Source organism: Seriola aureovittata, chromosome 9, assembly GCF_021018895.1.
Source record: "Seriola aureovittata isolate HTS-2021-v1 ecotype China chromosome 9, ASM2101889v1, whole genome shotgun sequence".
In the NCBI taxonomy this organism is placed as follows: Eukaryota; Metazoa; Chordata; class Actinopteri; order Carangiformes; family Carangidae; genus Seriola; species Seriola aureovittata.
This window is the reverse complement of record NC_079372.1, coordinates 11733874-11749614: the sequence shown is the minus strand read 5'-3', so window position 1 is coordinate 11749614 and position 15741 is coordinate 11733874. Positions and strand designations below refer to the sequence as shown.

The window sequence follows — 15741 nt, the reverse complement described above, 5'->3', positions numbered from 1 at the left end:
GTCAGCACAGAACAAATTCAAGCTGTGATCAATCTCGGTTTGAGAGCACACAGGGACAGATTTAGAGGCATGAAACAAGTCTTAAGCACAAAATCCTGATTTTGCGTGCACACAGTTCAACATGTGCTCTTATAATTTTGCCCAGCCGTTTTGGCAAAGTCTGAGCTTTTGGGAACTTGAGGAGAGGCTTGAAAACAAATATTGAATATCATGCTTCAAAAGGACAAGGCAATATGCTGGCTCACTTCTATTCTTAAGATCTGTCTGGAGGCAAATGACAAAGCAGGTGGATCACACTGGGCGGTGGCCTGAAATTTCTGAGGATGGGGGACGCAAGAGAAAGTTTGACCGCGTGTGAATGCGGGTGTATGCATCTTCCCAAAATTTTGGTGCTAGAGGCTTGTTGATGTTGAGACAACTGGCAGGGCTAACTGGTGAACTCCTGAAGCTAGTGAGCTAACAGTTAGCACTCTAACAGTCCAGGAACATGCTACGTTCAGTCGGTCCCAGTAGCTCTCCGAGTGATACTGGAAAGGTGGAAAAGGCTCTCTGAGCTAGCTAGCTTGTTTACTCGGTTTCAAATGGGTCACACAGTTTATTAAGTAGGCATATTTGTATCATTGACTCTTGTCTCACAAGCGTCTGCAAACCATTCCTCTTTAGCGGAGCAGTGCATACTCAGTGACAGGAGGTTAAATAAAACTGGATGGTGCAACACAGCTAATAAGCCATGATAGCTTCCTCCGTTTTTGGACTATCTGGCTTTCCGCCTCCACGAAGGTCAGCACTGTCAAGACTGCTTGGACAACAGCAAGGGGAATTCACTGATTGCAGCAGTACCAATGAAACTAACTAATTTCACTGCAAAACCTCCCCGTTTTAAATTCTGCTGTGACAGGGCCTTAACACTTCAAGTCTAGGTCAGATTCACTGGATTTTACTCTCCTCTGAGTTTGAGATTGTTTGCAAGGGACACAAACGTGCAAAAGTGAGCGTGTGCAACAGGATATCTAGCGAAAGAAGGCGAAGCGCTTCTTCAAATCTGGCTTATAAATGTGTCCCTGCGCTTGCTTAAGTCTTGACTTGGAGAATGATTTCCATTTAAATTTGTTTCATGCCCTTTCAATTGTTTTGTCATTAATGAACTTCCACACAGTCACTAATGTTTAGCCTTTTAACTTTTTGTCTCTTTTGTCTCCTATTGTTGCTCTTCTTTCTGCATTTCCCTCAATTTCAATCAAGTATTTTTCTTTTTGCCAAGCTATTATCAAATAAATTGAGTGACCTTGATTAAAACAGTCACACACACACCAGCACACACAAACATAAAAACGCACACACCAAAACCCATTTACTGAGGGGTGATGCTGGTTGACAATAAACATACTAAGATGTCTTTTTTCTGCCTTTTCATATATTCTCCTGTTCCCCTTGTTCCCCTCATCCAGTCATTTAGTCGCTCTCATTTATCTCACTGTTCTGTATAGCCTCTTTATTTTACCTTTCCTCTTTTTATCTGTACCGTTTAGGAGTCTGGTTTAATTTGCATCTGCTGGCTCTGATGGACACTGATAGGGCACTGCTCTCCTCTTCTTCACCCCACACACGCACGCACGCACGCACGCACGCACGCACGCACGCACACACACACACACACACACACACACACACACACACACCCCTCCATTGTTCTCCTTAGTTCTACTGTGAATCATAGCACTCTGCTTGACATTGCTCTCCGTCTGTCTCTCTTCCTCTCACTTTCTTTACCATTTTGTCTTCACTCCCGTCTGCTTTTTATTCCCTTGCCTCTGATCCCTCCAGATGTTTCCACCCCTTCCACACTCTGTCCTTCATCGGTCTACACCTGCTCTATTGCTCACCTCACACACTCCCCTCTCGTCCGCTCGCTCACAAATAGACGTGGTGAGGTCATGAACGTCTTAGATCTCCATCCAGCTTCATGGATCACTGCAAGTAAACCTGGCTGGGAGAGCAGCTGCTGCCCAATTTGCTCATTTGAGAAAATCAATGGAAATAACATTGAAGGACTACAATACTTCCAAGAGATTACACAGACACACACATACACAAACACAAAGGCTCGTACGGACACACACACATGCTCCAGTCCTGCTAATTGTTGGCTATTAGTCTGCAAGTCTGGGATTACATGTCTTATTAAATACAGAATTTCAAATGAGCTTCGTTAAATAAGAAAGTACTCCCCTTTTAATGAAGCTAATTTATATGGAAATTACACATAATACTGACGATTCAGTGAGAGATTTATCCTCATTGGTTGAAGGGGAGGAGCGGGGTAGCAATTTTTTCCCTCGTCTTAGCCGGTCTCTGCTTTTCAGAGTCTTTCTGCAAGTTTGCTTTTGAAGCGCACCCTCACAGGGTTCAGGTCATGTTTGTCTGAGTTGGGGATACAGCCATCAGTGTGCAATTGTGTGTGTGTGTGTGTGTGTATATGTGTGTGTGTGTGTGATGGAGAGCGTGTGTGTGAACTCTTGTCCTTGTGCTGACCCTGCAGAGCTCCAGCCTGCCTCTCTGGTTCCCACTGATCCATCATGCTGTCTGATTGCCCAGAGAAAAGCCATTACTCTGAAACAACACAACACAATGCATTAGCAGTGAGCTGCAGGTGTCTCTCTTCTGTGTTGTGCTCGTTCCGTACCATCCATGGATGCAGATGTCATGTTTACAGTGCCCTAGTAATCAAATCCCCAACAGTGAAGCTGAGGGCATCTCCCATCTATGATACTCTTTTGGATTTGGATAAATACATATTGTCACCCATCAGTTGATACATTAACTGCATGGTAAAGACTGTTTTAGGAGTGCTGAGCTGCATGCTGTGTGATAAGACAATGTTTCTGTCTTTCGCATTCTGACTAGTGATTTATTAATGCAGGTCTGTATGCAGCTATGCCCCTGCAGACTGCTTCTGTCCCTCAGGCGAAAAGCTCAGTGTTGCCCCCTGGTGGTAATTAGCTGAGACGTATGCTTTGGCCAATATATCCTCATGTCTCCTGACACCATTCCCAGTGGGTAGTATAAATGAAAAATGTTTAAAATTGAAGTCTCAAAATATATCCTTAAGTGAAATAAGTGAAAAGATGTAATGAGCAAGAGATGAGAGAGAGAATCTTCAAAAGCCAATATCTGGTGAGTATCCCTGCTATATGAATGACATTTTCCTTGCTGGTTCATGTCAGAAGTGGATAACTGCACTTTGAAACTGCAGTGTTTTTGCATGTTTCTTTCAAGGAGTTTCCATGCTGACAGATCTACTACTCAACCCCTGGGCAGTATGTAAAAATTATGTTTAACAAGTCTGTGTAATGATCAAAAGCTTTATTCAAACATGAAATAAAAAAATAGTGACAAAGAAAAATGATCAGAACTCACAAGAATTTGCATAAATATATACCATCAGAGTAGTTCAGAGACAACATATTTGAAAAAGGAAATATATCGCAACATCTATAGACAAGCAGCAAAATAAAAACAAATCAAGGACAATGCAGAATGAATTAATAGAATACAATAAACGTGTCTCTGCTGTGCAGGTTGTTTTTTTGTTTTCTTTTTAAACAAGATCTCATGTTCAGATGCATTAATGATTGTTGCCACCTAGAGGTTGCTCATAAAGTTAATTCACTGCAGCCTTTTTTTTTTTTTTTTTTTAAAGTTTCCAACAATTACACAATGCACAGAGTTTTGATTGAGCAACTTCAATTTGTAATTCATTGAGAATCAATGCAGAAACAGCCCAAAGTGAGCAGTGTTATGGTGCTCTGACATAATGCATATTATGCAAAAAAAAAAAAAAAGTGCATTCCTGTGGGATTATACAGGCTATTGTGTCTAAAAGCGAGGGGAACTACAGTGTGGCTCATGTTTCAGAGCCTAAACATCTGCTGATTGTTGTACAGTGTGACACCTGATGAGCAAGAAAAGCTTACAGATGTTTTCACTCTGCAAAGTATAGTTTGTTAGTTCTACGCTTTGGCCTGTAATCGCAAGTACTGAAAAAACACCTGCTGGGCTGGAACAAATAAAACACTATACTGACAACTTGCTCCTCTGATCATGTTTTCTAAACTGATGTGTAGATGCCTAGTGTCATTATGACAGTGCTTTTCACTATCATAAAACATGTAGTTGTGAAAGCTGCAGTGAACACCTGCAGCGTAGTGTTAACTGAGCACTGTTATACAACTGAGTTCACTTTGCTCTAATAAGGCCATGAAGTTAAATAAACCATTAGGCTAAGTACATTTTTTTACACTCATACCACAATGTATACCCACGCTAACGGTTCAGCAAGCTTCATTCTTATATATAAAAAAAAAACAAAAAAACAATTCATATCAATATGGATGCAAAACAAATATTAACACATGTGTACTGAACAACAGTGAATTTCAACAGTTTCCCCTCTATAAAAATAGCTTAAAAATCTGACACATATTTTAGTACAGTGTTGGGTTAAGTTTTTTTTTCTCTTTTACATCTGAGACAGTTTAATAACAGGCTGGTACATAAGTCCTCTGCTCCTCCTTCCCTCCTATGACACTGCCACACACAGACGGGCACACGGGCTTTATGACCACTAAAGTCCCAGTAAGGAGCACTAAAGGGAGCAAAAATAATTGGCATCTTCATCTCCTCCCTGCTCTAGACTAAGACTCCAACTGTCTGCAGACAAGTAGTATAGTCTTTTCTGTACAGAGCTTCACATGCACAGCGGTGTAGCAGTGGAGCAGGACTTGGTCCATGACAGGAAAGAGCATGGCCAACAGTACAATACATGTGCTCCATAGCAATGTCAAGATCATTGAAAAGGTGAAGCAGGAGGGACAAAACATGCCACATTTGGCAACAGAAATCACAAAATCTCTCTCACACAGGATAGGGCATTTGAGGGGCAGAGACAGAACACAGAAGCATTTAGTAACCGATATCCTATAGAACGTACACCTATCCACAACTTAGTGTTTTACACGTAGAAGCGTGTTGGGAACTGAGACAGCCCCAGCAAAAATGAACTGAAGAACAGGATATGATTGTGGAATATAATAGGGCAGGAGTCAATGAACAGATTGTCACATTTCATGCTCTGCACACAGGCAATAATATTATTATTTTTTTTTTTTACGAGACAAGCAATAAACATCGTTGTCATCATCGTTCAGGCCCAGTCAAGTCTCAAACATACACAGTAGGCGGAACAATATTGTATACACACGCGCACTCACGAGTAAGTGTGCAGGCATACAAACATTCCCTCACAAAACACACTTCCCATTTCAATACGGGATGTAACTTAAGAGTATAAGTGGTGAATAGCTTGTCCCCTGATACCCAAGAATAAAAAAACAGAAGGCAAACAGAACGCAACACAAGCAGAACGAGTGATACAAACCACTGACGTTATAAGGACACTTGAAGAAAGATTGTATTGTTTGGATTAACTGAACGCAGATGCTATGTACCGCTGTGTTTGCTGGTTATAGCTTCTCAAAGCATATAAAATAATAACTATCTGTAGTATATGACAAAAATAAATAACTCAAACCTCTTGCAGCAGTTGTAAAAAGGCCACTGAATGCTTGTGTGTGTGTGTGTGTGTGTGTGTGTGTGTGTGTGTGAGAGAGAGAGATGCAAACTCAACAGCACAGGTAGGAACTAGCCATGAAGTCTTTAGCCTTAAACCATCATGCATTGACATTACCATATAAAAGACTGAAGTTCAGCCTCAAACACAGTTTCTTGCTCAAGTTTCCAATCATGCCATTATGAAGATTTAACTGTATGCATACAGCACAGCATCACAGGTTACAGTACAGCTTCCTCTTGGTAAGTCACCTAACCTGGATGAACCCCTGGAACAGGTTGGTTACCAGGCTAGTGATAAAAGCAAACAAAAATATAAAAGTGCCTCAATCCTGTAGCATATTGGATTTCAAAGGCAGAGGCTGTCAAACGATGGCAGTCAATGATCAAGGAGTTAAGTAGAAGCTTCAGTTTTCAGGCTGCAGCTATTTCAAATACCTAAATAGCACAAATCTTCCTCTGGAGCGATTCATGTAGGATCTTTTCCTGACATCAACAGAATATCTTAGTGTTGCCTTGCAGAGCAAGAAAGGCTTTATTTTGGGACATGATCCAGTGGACTGTTTTGTAAGCTTAACTGAATAAGGCCCAAACTTAAAACTACACTCTGTACAGTTAATCTGTACATTAACACTTTCTATTAAGTTGCCCTGAAGTCAAAATTCACTTTTTAAGGTACTGCGATATTCACTGATTTGATGTCAAATTACTGAAGAGCAACTCAGTTTAAAATACCCGACGAGTGATCATTGTTTTACACAAAAGGACACTTTGAAGAGCTAAATCCATCCTGTTAAAGCATCAAAACCAGCTCTGCCCTGCCAACGTCCCATCTGCAGAGAACCCAAATGAATAATAAACATTTCTAGCAGACGGTAACACTAAACTTTTTCAAACGGGGAGTTTCAACCCCAAAGGGACAGCTATGTAAGGTTTCTTAGTGCGCTTAAACATTGTTTTGGAGAGCCTTAGACAAAATTTGAAGTTGTGTAAAGACATAATGTCACATTGTCAGAACTCCCTCACTCAGTTTTTCTTCCAATTCTTCTGTCTCTATGAAGCTTTGGCTTTTCTTGCCCGTGGTGATGTTTTATCCTCAGACTTAACAACTCCATTGGCAGCACCTCCTGACAAGACAAGTGAATAGAAACATCCCTCATTAAGGGAATATACTGCAGAGCAAATGAATCTTACACATCAAGTGTTCGAAATACAGAATCACATTGTGTCTGTTTGGGTAACTAACCAGATGCTGAGGCTCCTGAATACTCACCCCTTGTAGGTTCCCTTTTGTGAGGCTTGCTCTTTGGGCTGACTGTCTTCTTCTTTGAGGCCTGGTTCTGGCTGTGCTCCCTCCACTTTTTCAACTGGAAGTTAATGAATTTCCACATCATCCAGGCCTGTGTCAGGCAGATCGCTGCCAGACAAGTCATCCTGAGGAGGGCGGAGAAGACACATTTTAGCTTGTGAACAGGAAAACAAAACTTTGGCTATTTGTTCGCCTGTGTAATAACATCGGTAATGAGCTAGGTACAAGACATTCAGGGCTCTTCAGTCAGTTGCTATCTGGACTTGCCTTATGGTGAGCACATTGAAGTTGCCTTCTGCTAGAGAAAAGCCCTGGTTTTCTGTTCGGGGAAGCCCAAAGCCAAACGTCAGAACTGAGAGTGTGAGTGTGAGGAGGCGGGCGATGACAAAAAGTAGTGCCCACAGAGTAAAACTGTAAAGGGGAAAAAAAAAGAAAAGGTTGTTGCATCAGATTGTTCAGACCGACAAGATGCTTCTACTCACCAAATAGTAAACACAACAATACCCTTTCTGCTTGTTCTCATCACTGAAGTAGAAGAGGCGTGAAGCATGGAACAGGAGCTCCACCAGGTAGTGAGGGACAAGCAACACCAGGCCCAGTCGGTGAAGGCTGAACAGACAGCACACAGAGAGGAGCACGGAAACACAGAATCAAAAGAAATTACCACAAACTACTGTTGTCCAAGAGCATTTTCAAATTTGTTTTCGCAAAATACATTTTTTAGATCAATAGCCTTACAGGAAAGGAAATGACCAAAGGAAAGAGACTGTTATAAAAAAAGAGGTAGGCCTCAAAGTAAAATATGATACCTTTAATTTCAGTATGAACTCCCTGTGTGGGAAAGTCAGTCGGTTGACCTGGTTTATAGTTTAAATATGATCTTTATGGGATCGTTTAAGGACAATAAAGTGCAATAAGTTGACAACTGACCCACTTCTCAGTCCATCACTCCAAAAAATTAAAAATAAAAAAAAAGATCAATCACTCCATAAACTTTAGATATAGCAAAGTGTCTATTGCTTTCACACACTTTCCTGCAAAAGGAAAAAGTAACACAGCTTAACCCAGTAAAAAAGTTTAATGCAATGTTATCTAGCTCTGGTAAATTAGGTCTTTATGAGATTTCTTTAGAATAAGTTTCTGACTAGTCCTTACTGCGAGACAGACACAGAAAATGCATCATTTCACTCACTTTAAGACATAGGCACCAGTGATGTGGACAACATAAAGGCAAATGTAATAAAGCTGGCGGGGGATGTCTTCCTGTAGAAAGAAAAAAAGAAAGAAAGCCTGTGTTAGTAAGAGTAGACGCTCTATGGCAGCAACAAACAGTTTGGACGACAAAGTAGTTTTATGTCGGCTTACGACTTCTAACATTTTGGACATGAGGTCCATTAAGCTAATTTATTTCACCAGGATCATCCACTCTGTATCAATACATACCTGAGCACAATATGTACATATTAGTAAACCTAATTACACTTCAACGTGATATGCGATATCCTCTTGAATAAGACTGAAAAGGAGACTGAAGGCAAAGCTTATTATGCCTACCCTTCTACATTCATCATACACCAAGTACTTCATTATACTCCACACTATATATTCAAAGTAAATATATCAGTATCGGCTCTTCTCCTGAATGTATATTTGATTAGTGGGATTTTTACATGCATTTCCCCAAACCTCTACACAACAGGTGATGTATGGAACAATAATTGAGCAGTGCAGAATATACAGCGCACTCTCATGTAGCAGGCCCTTAGCTTTACACAAAAGTGAAATTGGGTTTGATTTTATATTTCACATTATTTACCATTGGTTCCAGCTCAGCTTGTAATTTAATTCCATTTACTCTTATAATTTGAACACTATTTATTTCTATTTTATCCTCTTTATTAATCACTCTTCTACTGAGGCGCTGCTGGCCTAGGGCAACATACAAGAATCTGAAACATTTTTCAAATACATCATTTTTAATTGATTCTTACCTTCCGTACTTTTTGAAAGTACAGTTCAGGAAGTGCATGGAGCCAATAGGCAATTTGGCAAATGTAGAAGAACTTGACCTGAAAACTAGACAGAGGACAGATTGTGCAGAGGTGAGAGCCTAGTCGTTATTTCAGCAAGGACACAAGAGTTTATCATATCACCTTATCATCTTATCATAATACACAGTAGATGATGGTGTGCACCCTGAACTGTTCTGTAACTTTTCAAATTACAGTAGAATTACTGCCTCTCAAGTTGCAGTTAATACATATAGTGAAGACTTTGAAGGATTTTACTAAAAAGGTACTAAGTGTATTTTATCATAATTACTGTATGAATTTGTGAGTTATGGCCAAAAAATTTATTTTTGTAACATCACAGTGAACTTTGACCTTTGACCACGAAATTCTAATCAGTTCATCCTTGAGTCCAAATGAGCATTTGTGGCAGATGTAATGAAATTCCCTCCAGGCGTTCCTGATATATTGCCATCACAAGAATGGGACCGATGTGAGATCACAGTGGCCTTTGACCTTTGACCACCAAAATCGAATCAGTTCATCCATGAGACCAAATAACCGTTTGTACCAAATTTGAAGAAATTCCCTCAAGACATTCCTGAGATATTTTGTTCACAAGACAGGGTCAGACGGACGGAAGGAAACACAATGCCTTCGGCCACGGTTGTTGGCAGCACAGAGGCTTCAATACAGTGACATGCAGAACAAATCAAACCAGTGAGAAAACAAGAAGGAAACACAGCCTGACCCAGAATCCAAAACATCATGTGTGTAGCTTGACACTATTCCCCATTGATTGCTGACATTGATAGACAATACTGTAAGATGAATCCCAACAATTCAAAACAAGTGAAAAAAAGTGCATTGTGCATTATCAAAGCAGAGATGAAACTACTGAAGCTCAGAATAATAACAAAGAGATTTGATTTTTCTGAGATAAATCAGTTATAAAATATGATCTAATGATGAGTAGGAGTCTATAAATCTTTACTTACACCATGTAAGTGTGTGGGTAACCCTCCCATAAGAAAGTAGGATTTGTTGCAAAGTCCTCCTGTCAGAGAAAAAGAGACACTGCATGAGACAAAGCCTAATGCAGGCTGAGACGGTGTGTTTCTGTGACTCCTGACCCTCGTACCGCTGTTAGGATGCTGCAGCCCCAGATGAAGGAGAACAGGTAGAACGCTGCAAGCTGTCCAGACTCATTGAACTTGCTGTGTTTGGTTTTTGACAGGTGCAACCTTCTGTTCATTTTCTGAAATCAAACCATATTTTAAACAAGATGAACACATTAATACTGCATGTCATGTGTTAGCAAGGGGGACATTTAGTTTTTCCCTTTTTATCATAAGAGTATGTGTCATTTTTCTCAGTTAATCGCATTTAATTTCAAAATGATATTTGCAGATTTGTTTGCACTACTTGATCTATTAGAAAAAGGGGGTGGTGGTATATAATATATAAAACTGCCTTTATCTGAGTTATAACTGTCACAGCTAGAACATAAATTGTCTAAGAATAAAAAGAGTAGCCATGCAAGTTTTCTACTTTTTTAATGTTGTAATCCTAGTCCTTAGGTTCACATTTATTCAAGTCTGTGTTCAGTCTGGGTGGCTCAGGAGGTAGAGAAGGTTGTTTGACCCTCCATTCCACAAGCTGAAGTGTCCTTGAGCAAGACACTGCACCCTAAATTGAATTCTTTTCTCCACAGTTAAGTGAAGTGGGGAAGAGATCTCTTAATGGCCAGTATGAACAGGAGGAAGGACTACAGCAATGTTTCGGTGTTCATATGGGTGACAGGTTATCGTTTTAAGACAGACAAGAAAAATTGTGAACCTGTCCTTTACGAGAGACAGAAATTTTTTAAGTCTTTGTACAGTGTTGATTGTGGTCCAAAAAAGATTTTTATTTTTGGAATAAAGAAATATATATATTTTTTTTTTTTCTCTTAATGATACTGGGAACTGTTGTCAAAGCCAAAAGCTGTCAGGAGGAACATGAGAACTGTTTGAGTCATTATGTTTTAGTGTTTTAGGTGGAAAGGTGGGATTTGATCACTTACAAACAGCTCTCCAAAAAGAACAGACAGACCTGATCATAGTCGACACACACATATAATAATGGAGCCTATGATACTTCTGATCTTTCTGAAATGAAGCTCTATACAAAGACTGTTATATAGAGTACACAGGTTGGGTCAGCTAATATGATTTACTTTAATTCTTCTAAAAAGAGACTTGTGTGCAAGCAAGCTGCAAGTCAGACATAGAAAGTTTCTGTTTCACTTATACCATGTCTGAGACCACTTTCCCATCTCTTTTGGACCCCACTATACATTTAAATTAAATGTGAACTACTGTAGTATGATGGCTGTTGAACTTCGATACTCACGTCGAGAATATATTCTTGTATCAAGGCATGAAGGATGACCGCAATAAGCAGGTAGAAAAACACAGTGGCCACATCCTTAGGACCATACTGGTAAAGGTTCACCGGCTCACTCTTCTCATCTGCAAAAAACACAGAAATACAAAATTTAAATCTTAAAACCTAAACAATGGTTAAAGAGGCAGAATAAGCAATCAATGGCTTTAGGGCTTAATGGCTTTTATTTAGAAATCAAAACACTGAAATGATTAGTGGACCTATAAACATTGACTCACCGAGGACTTGTGTTACGTTGTACTGGACTGTGATGAACATGATGGCAAACTTTGCTGTGACCTGGAAAGCAAAGAACGAAACAGGATTCAAAAGAGTCCATTCAAAAGAAGCCAAGCCTTTGTATTAATAAACTAGAACCATACTAAATGTATGTATAATCTTCTTGGATTTTCCCATGTTAGTGAGCCTTACTCTCAGCCATGATACCTTTTTTGACAGGTGGACAGAAACAGAATGATTTAATGACTACATCTATATTTCATCTTTTAGCATCAAACTGTCGAACAATTTTGGAATATTCTGTCATCATTTCATGAACACATGTGGTGAGTGAGGACTGCTGTGTCACCATAAAGTCCTGAATACACTAATTCCCATACCTGGGGGCCTCTGTATACTGCCTGGAAGGGCTCCCAGGGGTTTCTGACAAAATTAGGTATATTTTAAGTTCACTACCTTTGCTACAATGACTATCATTGTGTAAGGACGAGTGTGTATCATGGCCATCACTTTCCCTTTAAGTGCAGACATTGATATTTCTGTATCAAGCTACAACCCAGGTCTATCTTCACAGATAAAGGTTGACTAAGACAAAATCTGAAGTGGATAGATATTTTCCCAATGTTTTCAGTCTGGTGCCTGGGTTTGGGTGGGGACAGGTGAGTGGGAGGAGAGCTATCTTGTTTCATTCAAACGTTGCTCTGTCAAGCCAAACGGCTGGTGATAAGATGTGTAGCATGCAGACAGACATTTAGCCTGATCATCTTAGTGCTAAAGGCCAGATACATGTATTATTTTGCTATGGAGGCAATGAATTAGCCGACTGGTAAAATGACCTGATAGCTGTGCCAGTGGGCCTCCTCAACATCTTCTTTGGCAATCAGTGAGACACATGAGAAGGGAGGGAGAAAGACACGCTAGCGCCCTGCCCCTGGAGTGCTGCTGTCATGTCAGCTAATGATAGCAAGCAGCAGCTAACATCAGTCGGCTAACTACATCTCACACAGTACCTCAAACATCAGGCCGAGGAGGATAATCATAGCCAAACACGAAACCATATCCGCGTGATTCTGGATCACAAACTCGTGGCTCAGCACCGGTGGGCTCTTGTTCTTCTTACGGAAACCCATGGCTCTCCAAAGCGGCTCTCCCTTCTCTGGGTCCGAGGTTCTGCCGTCACTGCGTGGTTCTAGCTGGGTTTGGGAGCTAGCTTTCTCCCGCTGCACGTCTCAACTGGTGGATGTAACGCTGCTCCGGGTCGGTCGCTCCACTGCAGTCCGTATGCACAGTGAACCGCTGCTCATGTGCTTAAAAACAGTCATGAAGATACATCGCACAGAGCCAAACACCACAGCACAACACCCACTTTATTCCTCCTGCCTGGTAAAGTCAGATGACGGGCCCTCCCACTTCAAAACCCCATTCATGAACCGCCCAGAGCCGTTGACGTAGAAGGAGAACCCAGGACCGTGGTGCCTTCACGTACTCCACGTAAGAACCCAGCGTTCAAGTTCAATTTGTCAACAGGAGAGATACACAACACGGATGCTCCAAAACTCACCCTGTATATAGTCTGAGTCATGCATTATTGTTTGGGGATATGTAGTATTTTAGCACAACATCATCTGCAATGACGGGCTTATTTGGAAAACGTACTGTATATCATGAATAGCAAGACTGGGTTAATGTACGGTGCAAGGCAGCAACTGCTACAGGGACCAAGAAAACAAGGGACCACAACATCGCTGGATTAGGGCCCCCCAGGATAAAAAACATGTTGCTGACCCCCTACTATCCCCCACTATACACGACAGTTTCATTATTTCCCAAGGTGAAAACAATATCATAAAAAAGTGAAAAATGCCCATCATTATTCAATGAAGCCCATGTGAACATATTCAATTTGCTTTTGTTGTCCATCCACCGGTCAAAAAGTCAAACATGTTGAGTATACTATCACAGAATGCAAAATAGCGCAGGCTATAAATGCTGTGGCATGTAGTTCATGCTAAATACTTTGTCCCTATACAAATAAATATGAACAAAAATTTCTACTGTGGCAGGTCCCTCAACGTCTAATTTCAATACCTTTATCATTTCGTCTATCTATTTTATAGCATAGCAATAATAAGGACAATCCTTGCCCAGAGGCCCCATAACATAATCCAGCCATTCCAAATGGTAGGAATTTAATAAATCATTTCTAACGCTCTCTCTTTTGCTTTAATGTGTGAAATTGTTTCAATAACCTTTCTCAAATTAACACCTCTTCCATGTCATAACAAATAGACTGTTGTGTTCATCACTTCCAAAAAATTCACTGTACATCACACCAAGGCCCCAACAGCCAGTAATGAAAAGACAAATTGATCTTGATATTGCATAACAACTACAGTTTGCTGATTTGCAGTATTTTTGTATTGTGGAATTTCTACTTTTATTCATGTAAATGATCCGGGTCCTTCTTCCACCTCTCGTGGGGACACAAAATATTATAAAACAAGAATTAATACCTTGTCTTGGCTATCTATTTTACTTGCCTGGCATTTTATTTTGAAAAAAAAAGTAACTCCGGAAGTCGCAATCTCACCTTTTTCAGTTAAAGCCACTCTATTGCGAGGTGGTAAGTCTTTTGATAGCTTCAAACTTTTATGTGTTCCCGTTATCTTAAATATCTCAGAATTTCTATGACTGTGATGATGGTATCTGACCGAAGAAAACCAATAGTTTGGTAACCAACGTTTACGTGACCTAAAAGTCACACAATTTTATAATTGACGTAACACCCCATATCTAACGTTCATCTGCCTTTACCTAATTACCAATTTAGTCAATTAAACGTTAATTTAAGTTTTCTTTGAGGATAGGACAAACGAATGCTTAAAAATACGCTAGTGAAAGTTGGTCATTTTAGTGTTGTCCTGTCCTGTCTTGTCCAGGCCATGGGCCGTTTAACCGTTCATACTGCTGAAAGAGGAACTGGCCATTGGTCGAACTTTATTGCTGAAAAACATTCAGGTGAGTTAACTGCAATATAGTTTTTCGGCCCTAGAGGGCAGTACGAGACAGACCGGGGATACGTGACCTACCCTCCCTTTCTCGGTTTAATGGCCCACACACCATGCAACATGTATCCTGACGTTATATAAGACAGCAGTAGTAAGAATAGATACACATCTTATTCGAAATCGTTGCAGCCCGGCTAGCTCAGTCGGTAGAGCATGAGACTCTTAATCTCAGGGTCGTGGGTTCGAGCCCCACGTTGGGCGGTACACTTTTTTTTTTTCCCTCTGTCACCTGCACTCATGGAGCGTACATAAGGCTCTACTGTGCAGACTCCACCATAACAGAAAACTGTTAACAAAGATCTCACGATTTAGCACTGCTCTATCTGTGGGGTACTGGATGTTCATTTTCACGGCTCTTCTTCATGTTAGGGTATCTATTGTAGATAGATAGATAGATATATAGATAGATAAATAGATAGATAGATAAAACATTTATGTCTATGGCTGAGTAAAATAAAATCATGTTGATTTGGTGCTGTATTGGGTCACATCACATCAATTTTTTCTAGAAGTGAAAGAAACACTTTTCAGTATAAGGACGTACAATATAACACTGACTCACAGCTTCAGTAAAGGACATAGTTTTGAGTCAACAGATGCATAAGATCATTAGGTTATCAATGTCCCCAAGATTGTGTTTATGGCAGGGTTATGGTGTAGGAGTTCATTACATTTCATGTTATTCTATTTTTCTGATCACTGAGCATGTTACCGCGCATCAATATGCTGCTAAAAGTTAAAAGGATGAGAAACAAAATGGTGCTTTATTCATTAATTATTGATGATCACTGTTCAAACCTAAGCGTCAAAGAGGAAACCCTACTGACACTTATAAAATCATTCTTTAATTTGAGTGTTTGTTCTTATGAGGGAGGATAAGGGTACATGCATATTTATTTTATTTTATTTTATCTTATTTTATTTCAATTTGCTAAACATAGGCTTGCACATAAATTGTCAATGGGTCATTGTATATTAAGGTTATAACTGTAACAACAGTAATGTTAAAATAATGTTAAATAAAAATGAATAGCTACCTCAAAACTGTAGGTCTACTAGA

At 40.1% G+C, this 15741-nt stretch overlaps 1 protein-coding gene and 1 non-coding gene across 2 annotated transcripts; one reads left to right on the top strand and one right to left on the bottom strand.

The window, feature by feature from the left end:
* Positions 1–3348: 3348 nt before the first annotated feature.
* zgc:113278 (Translocating chain-associated membrane protein 1-like 1-like) lies at positions 3349–13072 on the bottom strand. Its single transcript, XM_056385560.1, has 11 exons — positions 12624–13072; positions 11613–11673; positions 11341–11459; positions 10088–10204; positions 9945–10003; positions 8929–9013; positions 8130–8200; positions 7442–7546; positions 7205–7348; positions 6902–7062; positions 3349–6755 (listed from the first exon to the last, which is right to left on the bottom strand). Exons 1-11 carry the CDS (start codon positions 12741–12743, stop codon positions 6682–6684), a joined length of 1116 nt encoding a protein of 371 aa, XP_056241535.1. The 5' UTR covers positions 12744–13072; the 3' UTR covers positions 3349–6681.
* Positions 13073–14809: 1737 nt separating this feature from the next.
* On the top strand, positions 14810–14882 carry trnak-cuu (transfer RNA lysine (anticodon CUU)). The gene has a single exon. It is a non-coding gene; the product is annotated as a tRNA-Lys (tRNA).
* The last annotated feature ends 859 nt before the right edge of the window (positions 14883–15741 follow it).